We start from the raw sequence: 15863 nt of genomic DNA, 5'->3' as shown, positions 1-15863 counted from the left end.
CCCGTCTGTCCATCCATCCATCTCGGGGCACACCCATCCATCCCTATACATACCCATCCATCCAACCATCCATCCTTCCATCCATTCATCTGTCCCCGTACATATTCCTCTATCCCTCCTTCCATCCTTCCAAACATCCATTCATCCATCCATCCCCATACACACCCATCTGTCCATCCATCCATCCATCCATCCATCCATCCATCCATCCATCCCTGTACACACCCATCTGTCCATCCATCCATCCATCCATCCCCATACACACCCATCCATCTGTCCATCTCTCCATCCCTCCATCCCTCCCCATGCACATGTTTCCATACTCCCCCCCCCCCCACACACAGTCCCTCTGCCCCTCTTTCCCGGATCCGCTGGGGTCTCTGGCCTGGGGAGCTGGTCTGGGGCATGGGAGAGGCGATTCCTTGGCCCCCGCCTCCCTCTGACGCAGCCTTGTCTCTCCGGCCCCTTCCCCAGTGAGTTTCCAGGTTCTGGCTCCCGCTGGCCCCCTCTACGCCCCGCTGGGGGGCTCCGTGGTGCTGCCCTGCCAGCTCTCCCCGGCGCTCAGCGCCCGGGCCATGCAGGTGACATGGAGCCGGCCCCGGCAGGGCCAGGACGTGCACGTGTACGAGCCGGACGGGCGCGAGGAGCAGGGCCCCGCCTACCGGGGCCGGACGGAGCTGCTGCGGGACGGGATACAGCAGGGCCTCCTAGCCCTCCGGATCTGGAACCTCACCCTGCCGGACGAGGGGCCCTACCTCTGCGACATCCGGTCCAACGCCACCCGGCGCAGTGGCACCGTGACGCTCCATCTGACGCGTACGTGGCGGGGGGAAGGGGAGGGCTCATAGAGCCACCCATACACTGGGCCGAGGGGAATGCAGTTTCGGACCCAGCATCCAGGAACCCCCCCCCTCACTGGGATCAGAGACCCAAATACACCCCCCAGCCACGCCCCTCCGGAGCAACAAAAGGAGAACGCAACCCCGAAGGCTCCCCCACTGAGACTGGTCGACCCTGGGCTGCACAGTAAAGAAAAGTGACTTTTAATAAGGGCAAACAGTCGGATCGAAGGCCTTGTGTCACGGCTCCTTCCCCAGAGAGAGACCACCTGGGAAATCACACCCCTCAAGTACAAACCAGGATACACAACCTAACCAATGCCAGGTGACCACGAAGAAAAGAGAAAGAACGTTTATGATCACCCCACTATTCCCGTCGCAGGCATCACGACGAGATGGAACAGTCCCAAAATAGGATACTCACGGAGGAGAAATTTGCCATGGGCCAGGAGCTTAGGCTGTGTCCAGACTCAGGGGTTTTTTCAAAAAAAGTAGCCTTTTTTCGAAAAAACCTCACCTGCGTCCAGACTCAAGCCGAGTTCTTTCGAAATTAAATCAAAAGAACGCGGCTTTTCTTTCGATGGCGGTAAACCTCATTTCACGAGGAAGAACGCCTTCTTTCGAAAGTTCCTCTTTCGAAAGAAGGCGTTCTTCAATGTAAATAGGGCTTCTTCGAAAGAGAGCATCCAGACTCACTGGATGCTTTCTTTCGAAAAAGCAAGCCGCTTTTTCGAAAGTTCAACGTGCAGTCTAGATGCTCTCTTTCGAAAGAGGCTTGCGGTCTAGACATAGCCTTAGTTACAAAGGAGAGCAAAACCCATTTTTAAATGCACAGACAGCAGATCCCATTCCCAAACCATAAAACAATAAAACCAAATGGATTGATCTAAACTTTATCCTATTTACATAAGAACGGCCATACTGGGTCAGACCAAAGGTCCTTCTAGCCCAGTAGCCTGTCTGCCGACAGTGGCCAGCACCAGGTGCCCCAGAGGGGGTGGACCGAAGACAACGATCAAGAGATTTGTCTCGTGCCATCCTTCTCCAGCCTCTGACACACAGAGGCCAGGGACACCATTTTATCCCCTGGCTAATAGCCTTTTATGGACCTAACCTCCAGGAAATGATCTAGCTTCTCTTTAAACTCTGTTCTAGTCCTAGCCTTCACAGCCTCCTGTGACGAGGAGTTCCACAGGTTGACTATGCACTGTGCGAAGAAGAACTTTCTTTTATTCGTTTTAAACCTGCTACCCATTAACTTCTTTTGATGTCCTCTAGTTCTTCTATTATGGGAACTAATAAATAACTTTTCTTTATCCGCCCTCTCCACACCACTCATGATTTTATAGACCTCTATCCTATCCCCCCTCAGTCTCCTCTTTTCTAAACTGAAAAGTCCCAGTCGCTTTAACCTCTCCTCATATGGGACCCGTTCCAAACCCCTCATCATTTTAGTTGCCCTTTTCGGAACCCTTTCCAAGGCCAAAATATCTTTTTTGACAAGTATTGTTTTAGAGGGAGACATCGTGTGCCCGTCAATCGCTGGAGAGCAAAACTGCCCAGGACAAAGGAGGGGAAATCCCGAAATTCCTTTGTCCCAGTTTGGAATTCCTACCTACGTTCCTATTGGCCAACTCTTCCTGGCTTAGGTGGTTAACACCTTAGTCCCCAGTCTGCTGGCTAACCCGACAGTGAAAACAGGGTCCAGCCAAGTGGATGAGACATGTAAGCTAACGGACAAGGCACAGCCAACTCGACCACGAACGCCTCTGTCCAGACACACGCTACAATTCCTCTTACGGGGGCCGAACCTCCAAGGAAGGGCAGATCTTTCCTCTCCCTGGGGCGTCCCGTTTGGTCTCACGGCAGCGACTTGCCAGACCGAGGGCGTGCGGAGGTGGGCGCCGGATCTTGAAAAAGATCTCTTGGCCTTGGGCGAGGTTCAGGAAAAGGCCACAAAACCGAGGAGGGGTTGGGCACGGGCCCCATAGGAAGAGAGAGTAAAACGATTTGAGCTTTTCAGCTTAGAAGAGAGGAGATGAAGGGCGGTCGGGTAGGATCGAGGTCTACAAAATCAGGCCTGGTGCGGAGAAAGCGAATAAGGAAAAGTGATCGACTTGTTCCCATAATATAACAAGGAGGGGACACCCAATACAACGAACGGGCCGCAGCTTGAAAACAAACCAGGGGAGGTTTTGCGGCACGCGGCGCTCCGTTAACCTGTGGAACTCCTCGCCACAGGATGGCGTGACGTTCAGGGCTGGAACGGGGTCCAAAAAGAGCTCAATAGATTCATGGAGGTGAGGTCCAGCAATGGCTATTCGCCAGGATGGGTAGCAATGGTGTCCCCAGCCTCTGTTTGTCTGTCCTTCCCACCCCGAGCAGCCCCTAATCCCCCCTCTCCTGGATCAGTTGGGGTTTGTGGGCTGGGACTCTGGGCTGGCTTGGTCCTGGTTTGCCCCGGTCTGTCTGGCCGCGAGGGGAACAGGAATGAAGATGGAAGGAACCCAGGGGAGAATTGACCTCGGTTTGACTCCCCCAGGCTCCGGCTCAGACCCCGTCCTCCACATCGGGCTCTCCCAGGACAAGCGGATGAACGTCACGTGTCTCTCCGAGGGCTGGTACCCGGCCCCAGAGGTGTTCTGGCGAAACGGCGACGGGCAGAACCTGACCCTGTCGGAGAAGAAAAAATTCACCATGAACCAGGGGCTGTATGACATCTGCAGCTCCGTAGTGCTGACCGAGAACTCAGCCCCTACCTTGGTCTGCGCCATCCGCCCCGGCGCACCCGGCCGGGAGAAAGTCTTGGCCATTCGCCTTTCTGGTGAGACCCTCGGGGAAGCAGGACACAGACCTGCTCCCTGATCTCTGTTGCCGTGTGTCTGGGTGGCACCCAGCCCGACGGGGCCCCGATCTCGGTCACCGTGTCTGGCCACCTCCTGGAGTGATTTTATTTGTGCCTTTTCGGCCCCACTGAAATACAGAATTCACCATTATATTCAGTAGACCCTAGCGAAAATATCCTTTTAAAAAAATGTAGAACTCAAATGCCCAACCAACTGGTTGGAGAAAAACCTTCTATGGCAAATTCAGCAATTGCCCACATTCTCCGCCCCAGCTTCTGTTCGGGGGATTTGCCGCGCCATGTTGCGGGGGACTAACACGGGGTCTGTTTTCCCTTTTGCAGAGGACTTTTTCCCCAGAGCCGCCTCTTGGAAAGTGGGCCTCTCCTTGTTCCTGTCCGTGTGCATGTGCCTCCTCTTCCTGCTCGCCTCCCGCTTGTGGCGGGCTCGTTGGGCACGGCCCAAACCCGCTGCTTTCGCCGCAACGCACGGCAGGAGCCGGTGGGAAAAGTGAAAGGTCTGCTTGGGGATCAGCTGGTAGGAAGCCACACAGACGACGCTGTTCCCTGCCCCAGAGCTAGCGCGGAAACACGCTTTCACGCCAGCGGGAGGGTTGTGAAACCGCCGGCGACAAAGGATGTTGCTACAGCCAGGGCCTCGTTTCCCAGTTTCGAAGGTTTCACCGTTTATTTCCCTTATCCCGGAACACTAGAACGGGAAGGGACCTCGAGGGGCATCGGGTCCAGTCCCCTGCCCGCACAGCAGGACCCAGCACCGTCTAGACCCGTGTCACTTAAATTGTGTTCTGCGTCACGCAGAGCAGAGTTCAAAATGGCCGCCCTTAAAGGGGCAAGCCACCTTTTTTTTTTCCCTCAACCACTTCCCCTCAACCCTTTCGTTTGTTTGTTTGTTTGCCCAACGAAAAAATCCTTGGTGTTCCTCATTAAAAAAACAAATACTTCTGGTGTTCCTCGGTCGTAAAACGTTTAAGAACCACGAGACCGTCCCTGACAGGTGTGGATCCAACCTGCTCTTCAGTATCTCCAGGGATGGAGACGCCACAGTTGCTGCAGTTTAAACCCCTTGCGTCTCGTCCTAAAGGGAGGCTGGTGGGACTCGAACCCAGGAGGGGCGGGGCCTCAGGGGAAGGGGCGGGGCCTCCGGGGGAAAGGGTGAGGCCGGCTCGCCCCACCTGGCCCGGCAAGGAACAACGCCCCTGCCCCCTGCATGAATGTGCCAGGCCGGCCTCTCTGTGCATTTCCCGCGCGTGTCTCAGCCCCGGTGGAGGCCTGAAGGGGCTGGTCCCGAGCTCGCGCGCTCCTGGGTGGTCCCCCATCTCCTATGCAGGCTGGGGGTGGGCGGGGCTTGGCTCCAGGGGCGGGGCTTGCCTCCAGGGGCGGGGCCAGCAACCCTGGCCCTCGAGTGGCCAAGAAGGATCGGGCTGGGGTGGGCGGGGCTTGGCTCCAGGGCAGGGCCAGCAGCCCTCTAGGTGACCAAGAAAATCGGGCTAGGGGTGGGCGGGGCTTACCTCCAGGGGCGGGGCCAGCAACCCTGGCCCTCGAGTGGCCAAGAAGGATCGGGCTGGGGGTGGGCGGGGCTTGGCTCCAGAGCAGGGCCAGCAGCCCTCTAGGTGACCAAGAAAATCGGGCTGGGGGTGGGCGGGGCTTGCCTCCAGGGGCGGGGCCAGCAACCCTGGCCCTCGAGTGGCCAAGAAGGATCGGGCTGGGGGTGGGCGGGGCTTGGCTCCAGAGCAGGGCCAGCAGCCCTCTAGGTGACCAAGAAAATCGGGCTGGGGGTGGGCGGGGCTTGCCTCCAGGGGCGGGGCCAGCAACCCTGGCCCTCGAGTGGCCAAGAAGGATCGGGCTGGGGGTGGGCGGGGCTTGGCTCCAGAGCAGGGCCAGCAGCCCTCTAGGTGACCAAGAAAATCGGGCTGGGGGTGGGCGGGGCTTGCCTCCAGGGGCGGGGCCAGCAACCCTGGCCCTCGAGTGGCCAAGAAGGATCAGGCTGGGGATGGGCGGGGCTTGGCTCCAGGGGCGGGGCCTGCAGCCCTGGCCCTCTAGTGGCCAAGAAGGATCAGGCTGGGGATGGGCGGGGCTTGGCTCCAGGGGCGGGGCCTCGGGCGGAAGGGGCGGGGCTGGGCCTTGCCTTCACCCGCCGCCCAGGGGCACAGGCCAGCCGTCCGACCACCCCTCTCGGCCGGGCCTCCTCCCCAGGGCTGGGAGGCCTAGGCGGGTGGGACCCATGGGCCTCAGTTTCCCTGCTCGGAAAACTGCTCCGGGATGTTGCCTGCTGTTTAAAAAACCTTCCCGGATGCAGGCAGGCGGCCCAGGCTGGGGGCACCCCCAAATCTCCCCGGCTTTGGGGGCCCAACGCAGCCGGCGAGTCCTCGTGGACCGTGGCCCCCCAGGATGGACGTGTCTCCGGCGGGCGCCCCCAGGACCCGGCCCGTCGTTAGGGATCGGTGCAATTAGCGCCACCGACCTGGCGCGCGCCTGCCCGCCGGGCGGGACCCAGCACCGTCTAACGCTGGGTTCCCAAACCGGGGTGCCCTGGGGGGGCATGAAGAAATTCCAGGGGGGCGCGAGATGACCCAGCCCCCCATCAATCCTCCCCTCGCTGCTCCCCCCTCGCTGCTCTACCCACTAGCCCCCACTGCCCCCCAGAGCCGGAAAGGGAACCTGGCTCCCCCCTCACTGCTCTACCCACTAGCCCCCGCTGCCCCCCAGAGCCGGAAAGGGAACCTGGCTCCCCCCTCACTGCTCTACCCACTAGCCCCCGCTGCCCCCCAGAGCCGGAAAGGGAACCTGGCTCCCCCCTCGCTGCTCTACCCACTAGCCCCCGCTACCCCCCAGAGCCGGAAAGGGAACCTGGCCCCCCCTCGCTGCTCTACCCACTAGCCCCCACTGCCCCCCAGAGCCGGAAAGGGAACCTGGCTCCCCCCTCGCTGCTCTACCCACTAGCCCCCACTGCCCCCCAGAGCCGGAAAGGGAACCTGGCTCCCCCCTCACTGCTCTACCCACTAGCCCCCACTGCCCCCCAGAGCCGGAAAGGGAACCTGGCTCCCCCCTCGCTGCTCTACCCACTAGCCCCCGCTGCCCCCCAGAGCCGGAAAGGGAACCTGGCTCCCCCCTCGCTGCTCTACCCACTAGCCCCCGCTACCCCCCAGAGCCGGAAAGGGAACCTGGCCCCCCCTCGCTGCTCTACCCACTAGCCCCCACTGCCCCCCAGAGCCGGAAAGGGAACCTGGCTCCCCCCTCGCTGCTCTACCCACTAGCCCCCACTGCCCCCCAGAGCCGGAAAGGGAACCTGGCTCCCCCCTCGCTGCTCTACCCACTAGCCCCCGCTGCCCCCCAGAGCCGGAAAGGGAACCTGGCTCCCCCCTCGCTGCTCTACCCACTAGCCCCCGCTGCCCCCCAGAGCCGGAAAGGGAACCTGGCTCCCCCCTCGCTGCTCTACCCACTAGCCCCCACTGCCCCCCAGAGCCGGAAAGGGAACCTGGCTCCCCCCCTCGCTGCTCTACCCACTAGCCCCCACTGCCCCCCAGAGCCGGAAAGGGAACCTGGCTCCCCCCTCGCTGCTCTACCCACTAGCCCCCGCTGCCCCCCCAGAGCCGGAAAGGGAACCTGGCTCCCCCCTCGCTGCTCTACCCACTAGCCCCCGCTGCCCCCCCAGAGCCGGAAAGGGAACCTGGCTCCCCCCTCGCTGCTCTACCCACTAGCCCCCGCTGCCCCCCCAGAGCCGGAAAGGGAACCTGGCTCCCCCCTCGCTGCTCTACCCACTAGCCCCCGCTGCCCCCCAGAGCCGGAAAGGGAACCTGGCTCCCCCCTCGCTGCTCTACCCACTAGCCCCCGCTGCCCCCCCAGAGCCGGAAAGGGAACCTGGCTCCCCCCTCGCTGCTCTACCCACTAGCCCCCGCTACCCCCCAGAGCCGGAAAGGGAACCTGGCTCCCCCCTCGCTGCTCTACCCACTAGCCCCCGCTGCCCCCCAGAGCCGGAAAGGGAACCTGGCTCCCCCCTCGCTGCTCTACCCACTAGCCCCCGCTGCCCCCCAGAGCCGGAAAGGGAACCTGGCTCCCCCCTCGCTGCTCTACCCACTAGCCCCCGCTACCCCCCCCAGAGCCGGAAAGGGAACCTGGCTCCCCCCTCGCTGCTCTACCCACTAGCCCCCGCTGCCCCCCAGAGCCGGAAAGGGAACCTGGCTCCCCCCTCGCTGCTCTACCCACTAGCCCCCGCTGCCCCCCAGAACCGGAAAGGGAACCTGGCTCCCCCCTCGCTGCTCTACCCACTAGCCCCCGCTGCCCCCCAGAGCCGGAAAGGGAACCTGGCTCCCCCCTCGCTGCTCTACCCACTAGCCCCCGCTGCCCCCCAGAGCCGGAAAGGGAACCTGGCTCCCCCCTCGCTGCTCTACCCACTAGCCCCCGCTACCCCCCCCAGAGCCGGAAAGGGAACCTGGCTCCCCCCCTCGCTGCTCTACCCACTAGCCCCCACTGCCCCCCCAGAGCCGGAAAGGGAACCTGGCCCCCCCTCGCTGCTCTACCCACTAGCCCCCGCTACCCCCCCCAGAGCCGGAAAGGGAACCTGGCTCCCCCCTCGCTGCTCTACCCACTAGCCCCCTCTGCCCCCCAGAGCCGGAAAGGGAACCTGGCTCCCCCCTCGCTGCTCTACCCACTAGCCCCCGCTACCCCCCCCGACCCGGAAAGGGAACCTGGCTCCCCCCTCGCTGCTCTACCCACTAGCCCCCGCTGCCCCCCAGAGCCGGAAAGGGAACCTGGCTCCCCCCTCGCTGCTCTACCCACTAGCCCCCACTGCCCCCCAGAGCCGGAAAGGGAACCTGGCTCCCCCCTCGCTGCTCTACCCACTAGCCCCCGCTGCCCCCCAGAGCCGGAAAGGGAACCTGGCTCCCCCCTCGCTGCTCTACCCACTAGCCCCCACTGCCCCCCAGAGCCGGAAAGGGAACCTGGCTCCCCCCTCGCTGCTCTACCCACTAGCCCCCTCTGCCCCCCAGAGCCGGAAAGGGAACCTGGCTCCCCCCTCGCTGCTCTACCCACTAGCTCCCACTGCCCCCCCAGAGCCGGAAAGGGAACCTGGCTCCCCCCTCGCTGCTCTACCCACTAGCCCCTGCTGCCCCCCAGAGCCGGAAAGGGAACCTGGCTCCCCCCTCGCTGCTCTACCCACTAGCCCCCACTACCCCCCAGAGCCGGAAAGGGAACCTGGCTCCCCCCTCGCTGCTCTACCCACTAGCCCCCGCTACCCCCCAGAGCCGGAAAGGGAACCTGGCTCCCCCCTCGCTGCTCTACCCACTAGCCCCCGCTGCCCCCCAGAGCCGGAAAGGGAACCTGGCTCCCCCCTCGCTGCTCTACCCACTAGCCCCCACTGCCCCCCAGAGCCGGAAAGGGAACCTGGCTCCCCCCTCGCTGCTCTACCCACTAGCCCCTGCTGCCCCCCCAGAGCCGGAAAGGGAACCTGGCTCCCCCCTCGCTGCTCTACCCACTAGCCCCCGCTGCCCCCCAGAGCCGGAAAGGGAACCTGGCTCCCCCTCGCTGCTCTACCCACTAGCCCCCGCTACCCCCCAGAGCCGGAAAGGGAACCTGGCTCCCCCCTCGCTGCTCTACCCACTAGCCCCCGCTGCCCCCCAGAGCCGGAAAGGGAACCTGGCCCCCCCTCGCTGCTCTACCCACTAGCCCCCGCTGCCCCCCAGAGCCGGAAAGGGAACCTGGCCCCCCCTCGCTGCTCTACCCACTAGCCCCCACTGCCCCCCCAGAGCCGGAAAGGGAACCTGGCTCCCCCCTCGCTGCTCTACCCACTAGCCCCCGCTGCCCCCCCAGAGCCGGAAAGGGAACCTGGCTCCCCCCTCGCTGCTCTACCCACTAGCCCCCTCTGCCCCCCAGAGCCGGAAAGGGAACCTGGCTCCCCCCTCGCTGCTCTACCCACTAGCCCCCGCTGCCCCCCAGAGCCGGAAAGGGAACCTGGCTCCCCCCTCGCTGCTCTACCCACTAGCCCCCGCTGCCCCCCAGAGCCGGAAAGGGAACCTGGCTCCCCCCTCGCTGCTCTACCCACTAGCCCCCGCTGCCCCCCAGAGCCGGAAAGGGAACCTGGCCCCCCCTCGCTGCTCTACCCACTAGCCCCCGCTGCCCCCCAGAGCCGGAAAGGGAACCTGGCTCCCCCCTCGCTGCTCTACCCACTAGCCCCCACTGCCCCCCAGAGCCGGAAAGGGAACCTGGCTCCCCCCTCGCTGCTCTACCCACTAGCCCCCGCTGCCCCCCAGAGCCGGAAAGGGAACCTGGCTCCCCCCTCGCTGCTCTACCCACTAGCCCCCGCTACCCCCCAGAGCCGGAAAGGGAACCTGGCCCCCCCTCGCTGCTCTACCCACTAGCCCCCACTGCCCCCCAGAGCCGGAAAGGGAACCTGGCTCCCCCCTCGCTGCTCTACCCACTAGCCCCCACTACCCCCCAGAGCCGGAAAGGGAACCTGGCTCCCCCCTCGCTGCTCTACCCACTAGCCCCCGCTGCCCCTCAGAGCCGGAAAGGGAACCTGGCCCCCCCCTCGCTGCTCTACCCACTAGCCCCCGCTGCCCCCCCAGAGCCGGAAAGGGAACCTGGCTCCCCCCTCGCTGCTCTACCCACTAGCCCCCGCTGCCCCCCCAGAGCCGGAAAGGGAACCTGGCTCCCCCCTCGCTGCTCTACCCACTAGCCCCCGCTGCCCCCCAGAGCCGGAAAGGGAACCTGGCTCCCCCCTCGCTGCTCTACCCACTAGCCCCCGCTGCCCCCCCAGAGCCGGAAAGGGAACCTGGCTCCCCCCTCGCTGCTCTACCCACTAGCCCCCGCTACCCCCCAGAGCCGGAAAGGGAACCTGGCTCCCCCCTCGCTGCTCTACCCACTAGCCCCCACTGCCCCCCCAGAGCCGGAAAGGGAACCTGGCTCCCCCCCTCGCTGCTCTACCCACTAGCCCCCACTACCCCCCAGAGCCGGAAAGGGAACCTGGCCCCCCCTCGCTGCTCTACCCACTAGCCCCTGCTGCCCCCCAGAGCCGGAAAGGGAACCTGGCTCCCCCCTCGCTGCTCTACCCACTAGCCCCCGCTGCCCCCCAGAGCCGGAAAGGGAACCTGGCTCCCCCCTCGCTGCTCTACCCACTAGCCCCCGCTACCCCCCCCAGAGCCGGAAAGGGAACCTGGCTCCCCCCTCGCTGCTCTACCCACTAGCCCCCGCTGCCCCCCAGAGCCGGAAAGGGAACCTGGCTCCCCCCTCGCTGCTCTACCCACTAGCCCCCGCTGCCCCCCAGAACCGGAAAGGGAACCTGGCTCCCCCCTCGCTGCTCTACCCACTAGCCCCCGCTGCCCCCCAGAGCCGGAAAGGGAACCTGGCTCCCCCCTCGCTGCTCTACCCACTAGCCCCCGCTGCCCCCCAGAGCCGGAAAGGGAACCTGGCTCCCCCCTCGCTGCTCTACCCACTAGCCCCCGCTACCCCCCCCAGAGCCGGAAAGGGAACCTGGCTCCCCCCCTCGCTGCTCTACCCACTAGCCCCCACTGCCCCCCCAGAGCCGGAAAGGGAACCTGGCCCCCCCTCGCTGCTCTACCCACTAGCCCCCGCTACCCCCCCCAGAGCCGGAAAGGGAACCTGGCTCCCCCCTCGCTGCTCTACCCACTAGCCCCCTCTGCCCCCCAGAGCCGGAAAGGGAACCTGGCTCCCCCCTCGCTGCTCTACCCACTAGCCCCCGCTAACCCCCCCGACCCGGAAAGGGAACCTGGCTCCCCCCTCGCTGCTCTACCCACTAGCCCCCGCTGCCCCCCAGAGCCGGAAAGGGAACCTGGCTCCCCCCTCGCTGCTCTACCCACTAGCCCCCACTGCCCCCCAGAGCCGGAAAGGGAACCTGGCTCCCCCCTCGCTGCTCTACCCACTAGCCCCCGCTGCCCCCCAGAGCCGGAAAGGGAACCTGGCTCCCCCCTCGCTGCTCTACCCACTAGCCCCCACTGCCCCCCAGAGCCGGAAAGGGAACCTGGCTCCCCCCTCGCTGCTCTACCCACTAGCCCCCTCTGCCCCCCAGAGCCGGAAAGGGAACCTGGCTCCCCCCTCGCTGCTCTACCCACTAGCTCCCACTGCCCCCCCAGAGCCGGAAAGGGAACCTGGCTCCCCCCTCGCTGCTCTACCCACTAGCCCCTGCTGCCCCCCAGAGCCGGAAAGGGAACCTGGCTCCCCCCTCGCTGCTCTACCCACTAGCCCCCACTGCCCCCCAGAGCCGGAAAGGGAACCTGGCTCCCCCCTCGCTGCTCTACCCACTAGCCCCCGCTGCCCCCCAGAACCGGAAAGGGAACCTGGCTCCCCCCTCGCTGCTCTACCCACTAGCCCCTGCTGCCCCCCAGAGCCGGAAAGGGAACCTGGCTCCCCCCTCGCTGCTCTACCCACTAGCCCCCACTGCCCCCCAGAGCCGGAAAGGGAACCTGGCTCCCCCCTCGCTGCTCTACCCACTAGCCCCCGCTACCCCCCAGAGCCGGAAAGGGAACCTGGCTCCCCCCTCGCTGCTCTACCCACTAGCCCCCGCTACCCCCCAGAGCCGGAAAGGGAACCTGGCTCCCCCCTCGCTGCTCTACCCACTAGCCCCCGCTGCCCCCCAGAGCCGGAAAGGGAACCTGGCTCCCCCCTCGCTGCTCTACCCACTAGCCCCCACTGCCCCCCAGAGCCGGAAAGGGAACCTGGCTCCCCCCTCGCTGCTCTACCCACTAGCCCCTGCTGCCCCCCCAGAGCCGGAAAGGGAACCTGGCTCCCCCCTCGCTGCTCTACCCACTAGCCCCCGCTGCCCCCCAGAGCCGGAAAGGGAACCTGGCTCCCCCTCGCTGCTCTACCCACTAGCCCCCGCTACCCCCCAGAGCCGGAAAGGGAACCTGGCTCCCCCCTCGCTGCTCTACCCACTAGCCCCCGCTGCCCCCCAGAGCCGGAAAGGGAACCTGGCCCCCCCTCGCTGCTCTACCCACTAGCCCCCGCTGCCCCCCAGAGCCGGAAAGGGAACCTGGCCCCCCCTCGCTGCTCTACCCACTAGCCCCCACTGCCCCCCCAGAGCCGGAAAGGGAACCTGGCTCCCCCCTCGCTGCTCTACCCACTAGCCCCCGCTGCCCCCCCAGAGCCGGAAAGGGAACCTGGCTCCCCCCTCGCTGCTCTACCCACTAGCCCCCTCTGCCCCCCAGAGCCGGAAAGGGAACCTGGCTCCCCCCTCGCTGCTCTACCCACTAGCCCCCACTGCCCCCCAGAGCCGGAAAGGGAACCTGGCTCCCCCCTCGCTGCTCTACCCACTAGCCCCCGCTGCCCCCCAGAGCCGGAAAGGGAACCTGGCTCCCCCCTCGCTGCTCTACCCACTAGCCCCCGCTGCCCCCCAGAGCCGGAAAGGGAACCTGGCTCCCCCCTCGCTGCTCTACCCACTAGCCCCCGCTGCCCCCCAGAGCCGGAAAGGGAACCTGGCCCCCCCTCGCTGCTCTACCCACTAGCCCCCGCTGCCCCCCAGAGCCGGAAAGGGAACCTGGCTCCCCCCTCGCTGCTCTACCCACTAGCCCCCACTGCCCCCCAGAGCCGGAAAGGGAACCTGGCTCCCCCCTCGCTGCTCTACCCACTAGCCCCCGCTGCCCCCCAGAGCCGGAAAGGGAACCTGGCTCCCCCCTCGCTGCTCTACCCACTAGCCCCCACTGCCCCCCAGAGCCGGAAAGGGAACCTGGCTCCCCCCTCGCTGCTCTACCCACTAGCCCCCGCTACCCTCCCCCGAGCCGGAAAGGGAACCTGGCTCCCCCCTCGCTGCTCTACCCACTAGCCCCCACTGCCCCCCAGAGCCGGAAAGGGAACCTGGCTCCCCCCTCGCTGCTCTACCCACTAGCCCCCACTGCCCCCCAGAGCCGGAAAGGGAACCTGGCTCCCCCCTCGCTGCTCTACCCACTAGCCCCCACTGCCCCCCAGAGCCAGGGAGGGCCCCCAGGCGTCCTGGCGCCCAGCCTCACGGCTGAGTGTGATGCCAAGTGACCTGTGCCCGGGGCGAAAGTCCACCCCCCTCCTCCCGCCTGCCCCACCTGGCTGCACTGGAGTCTGCTCCCCAGGCCGCCGGCAGCCCAGCCCCAACTCCCCGCAGGGCTCCGGGGGGCAGCAAGGTGGGCAGGGGGGCTGGGACCCCGACGCATCAGCCGGGAGGGGGCCGGCAGCCGTAGGGCCGGGGCAGGTAGGAGGGCAGGTGGCTGGAGCCAGGGGCCTGTCCCGGCCCGTGACCCGGGGAAATCAAGGAGGGGGGGGGCGCAGAGATGGGGTGGGCGGTGGTGGGGGGTCAGCGGATGGGGCACGAGAGGAGGGAGCAGGAATTCTGGGCTTCTTTGGGGCGGAGTCAAGGGGGCTCGGGCGGGGGGGGGCTGGGCGCCACAGCTCGGTGACCCCAGCGAGCCTGCCCGTGCCTCAGTTTCCCCTCGCTCACGCGCAGACCGTGGCCCGGCTCCGCGCTGGCACAGGGGGTGAAGGAGTCCGGCCACGCGGGGAATCGGGGCCAGGCCCCCACATCTGGGGGGCAGAGAGGGGCAGTAATCGAAGGAGGCGTCTTTCCCCAGCGGTGCCGACTCCCCCGACGAAACCGACTAGGGAGAGACGTGAGCCCCCCCCCACCCGGAGCCCCCCAAATCCCCACAGCCGGGGTCATGGACGGGGACACCGCACCCGCCTGCCCCATGATGAAGGTCTACAGGGAAAAAGGTAACGGCCCTGCCCCCTGCCCCGCCCCACACATCTCCCCCCAGTGCCCGTTCTACAGCACCGCCCCCTGCCCCGCCCCACACATCTCCCCCCAGTGCCCGTTCTACAGCACCGCCCCCTGCCCCGCCCCACACATCTCCCCCCAGTGCCCGTTCTACAGCACCGCCCCCTGCCCCGCCCCACACATCTCCCCCCAGTGCCCGTTCTACAGCACCGCCCCCTGCCCCGCCCCACACATCTCCCCCCAGTGCCCGTTCTACAGCACCGCCCCCTGCCCCGCCCCACACATCTCCCCCCCAGTGCCCGTTCTACAGCACCGCCCCCTGCCCCGCCCCACACATCTCCCCCCAGTGCCCGTTCTACAGCACCGCCCCCTACCCCGCCCCACACATCTCCCCCCAGTGCCCGTTCTACAGCACCGCCCCCTGCCCCGCCCCACACATCTCCCCCCAGTGCCCGTTCTACAGCACCGCCCCCTGCCCCGCCCCACACATCTCCCCCCAGTGCCCGTTCTACAGCACCGCCCCCTGCCCCGCCCCACACATCTCCCCGCAGTGCCCGTTCTACAGCACCGCCCCCTGCCCCATGCCACACGGCTCCCCCCAGTGCCTGCTAGAGGGCACAGCCCCCTGTCCCGCCCCACGTCTCCCCCTAATGCCCGTTCTACAGCACAGTCCCCTGCCCCGCCCCACACGGCTCCCCATAGTGCCCGTTCTACAGCACCGCCACCTGCCCCGCCCCACACATCTCCCCCCAGTGCCCGTTCTACAGCACATCCCCCTGCCCTGCCCCACACATGGCTCCCCCCAGTGCCCGTTATACCACACAGCCCCCTACCCCGCCCCACACGGGTCTCCCTAGTGGCCGTTACTCTAGTCCTGGGGGTGGCTTTATGTAAATTTGGGGTCTCACCTGTTGGCTTGTCCCCCCCCCCAGAGGATGTCTCTCTGGACCCCGACACGGCTCACCCCTCCCTGGCGCTGTCCGAGGACCGGAGGCAAGTGACGGCCACCCGCCCCCACCCGGCTGCGCCCGACGCCCCTGGCCGCTTCGACGTCTACGCCTGCGTGCTGGGCGCCGAGGGCTACACGGCGGGGACCCACTTCTGGGACGTGCAGGTCCCCGGCGCCGGGGGCTGGGCTCTGGGCGTCACCCGGGCGTCCGCCGGCCGCAAGGGACGGGTCCCATTCAGCCCCGAGCACGGCACCTGGGCCATCCAGCTCTCCATGGGCCAGTACCGGGCGCTGAGCGCCGAGTGGATCCCGCTGGCCCCGCCCCGGCGCCCCGGCAAGATCCGCGTGTACCTGGACTACGAAGGAGGGGTGGTGGCTTTCTACGACGCCGAGACCACGGCCCCTCTCCACGCCTTCTCCGCCTCCTTCCACGGGCCGATCCTCCCCTTCTTCTGGGTCTGGTCCGCGGGGACCTCCCTGCGGCTGTGCCCCCCGCCCCGAGCACCCCCGCCGAGGCCGTGA

The 15863-nt window shown here is 66.1% G+C and overlaps 2 protein-coding genes across 2 annotated transcripts in view; one reads left to right on the top strand and one right to left on the bottom strand.

The window, feature by feature from the left end:
• Positions 1-3488, bottom strand: part of LOC112544592 (butyrophilin subfamily 1 member A1-like) — a 23101-nt gene extending 19613 nt beyond the window's left edge. Inside the window, exon 1 of the mRNA XM_075913585.1 lies at positions 3363-3488. The gene's annotated coding sequence lies outside the window, so the exon portion shown is untranslated. The remainder of the gene's footprint in view (positions 1-3362) is intronic.
• The window catches only part of LOC102451363 (butyrophilin subfamily 3 member A1-like), a 17437-nt gene extending 1574 nt beyond the window's left edge, over positions 1-15863 (top strand). The window contains exons 2-7 of the mRNA XM_075913356.1: positions 475-816; positions 3382-3663; positions 4027-4194; positions 13697-13802; positions 14123-14388; positions 15325-15863. Of these exons, the coding sequence (XP_075769471.1) occupies positions 475-816; positions 3382-3663; positions 4027-4194; positions 13697-13802; positions 14123-14388; positions 15325-15863 (1703 nt within the window). The remainder of the gene's footprint in view (positions 1-474; positions 817-3381; positions 3664-4026; positions 4195-13696; positions 13803-14122; positions 14389-15324) is intronic.

The sequence above is a fragment of the Pelodiscus sinensis genome, chromosome 32 (assembly GCF_049634645.1).
Source record: "Pelodiscus sinensis isolate JC-2024 chromosome 32, ASM4963464v1, whole genome shotgun sequence".
In the NCBI taxonomy this organism is placed as follows: domain Eukaryota; kingdom Metazoa; phylum Chordata; order Testudines; family Trionychidae; genus Pelodiscus; species Pelodiscus sinensis.
This window is presented reverse-complemented; position numbering and strand designations above follow the sequence as displayed.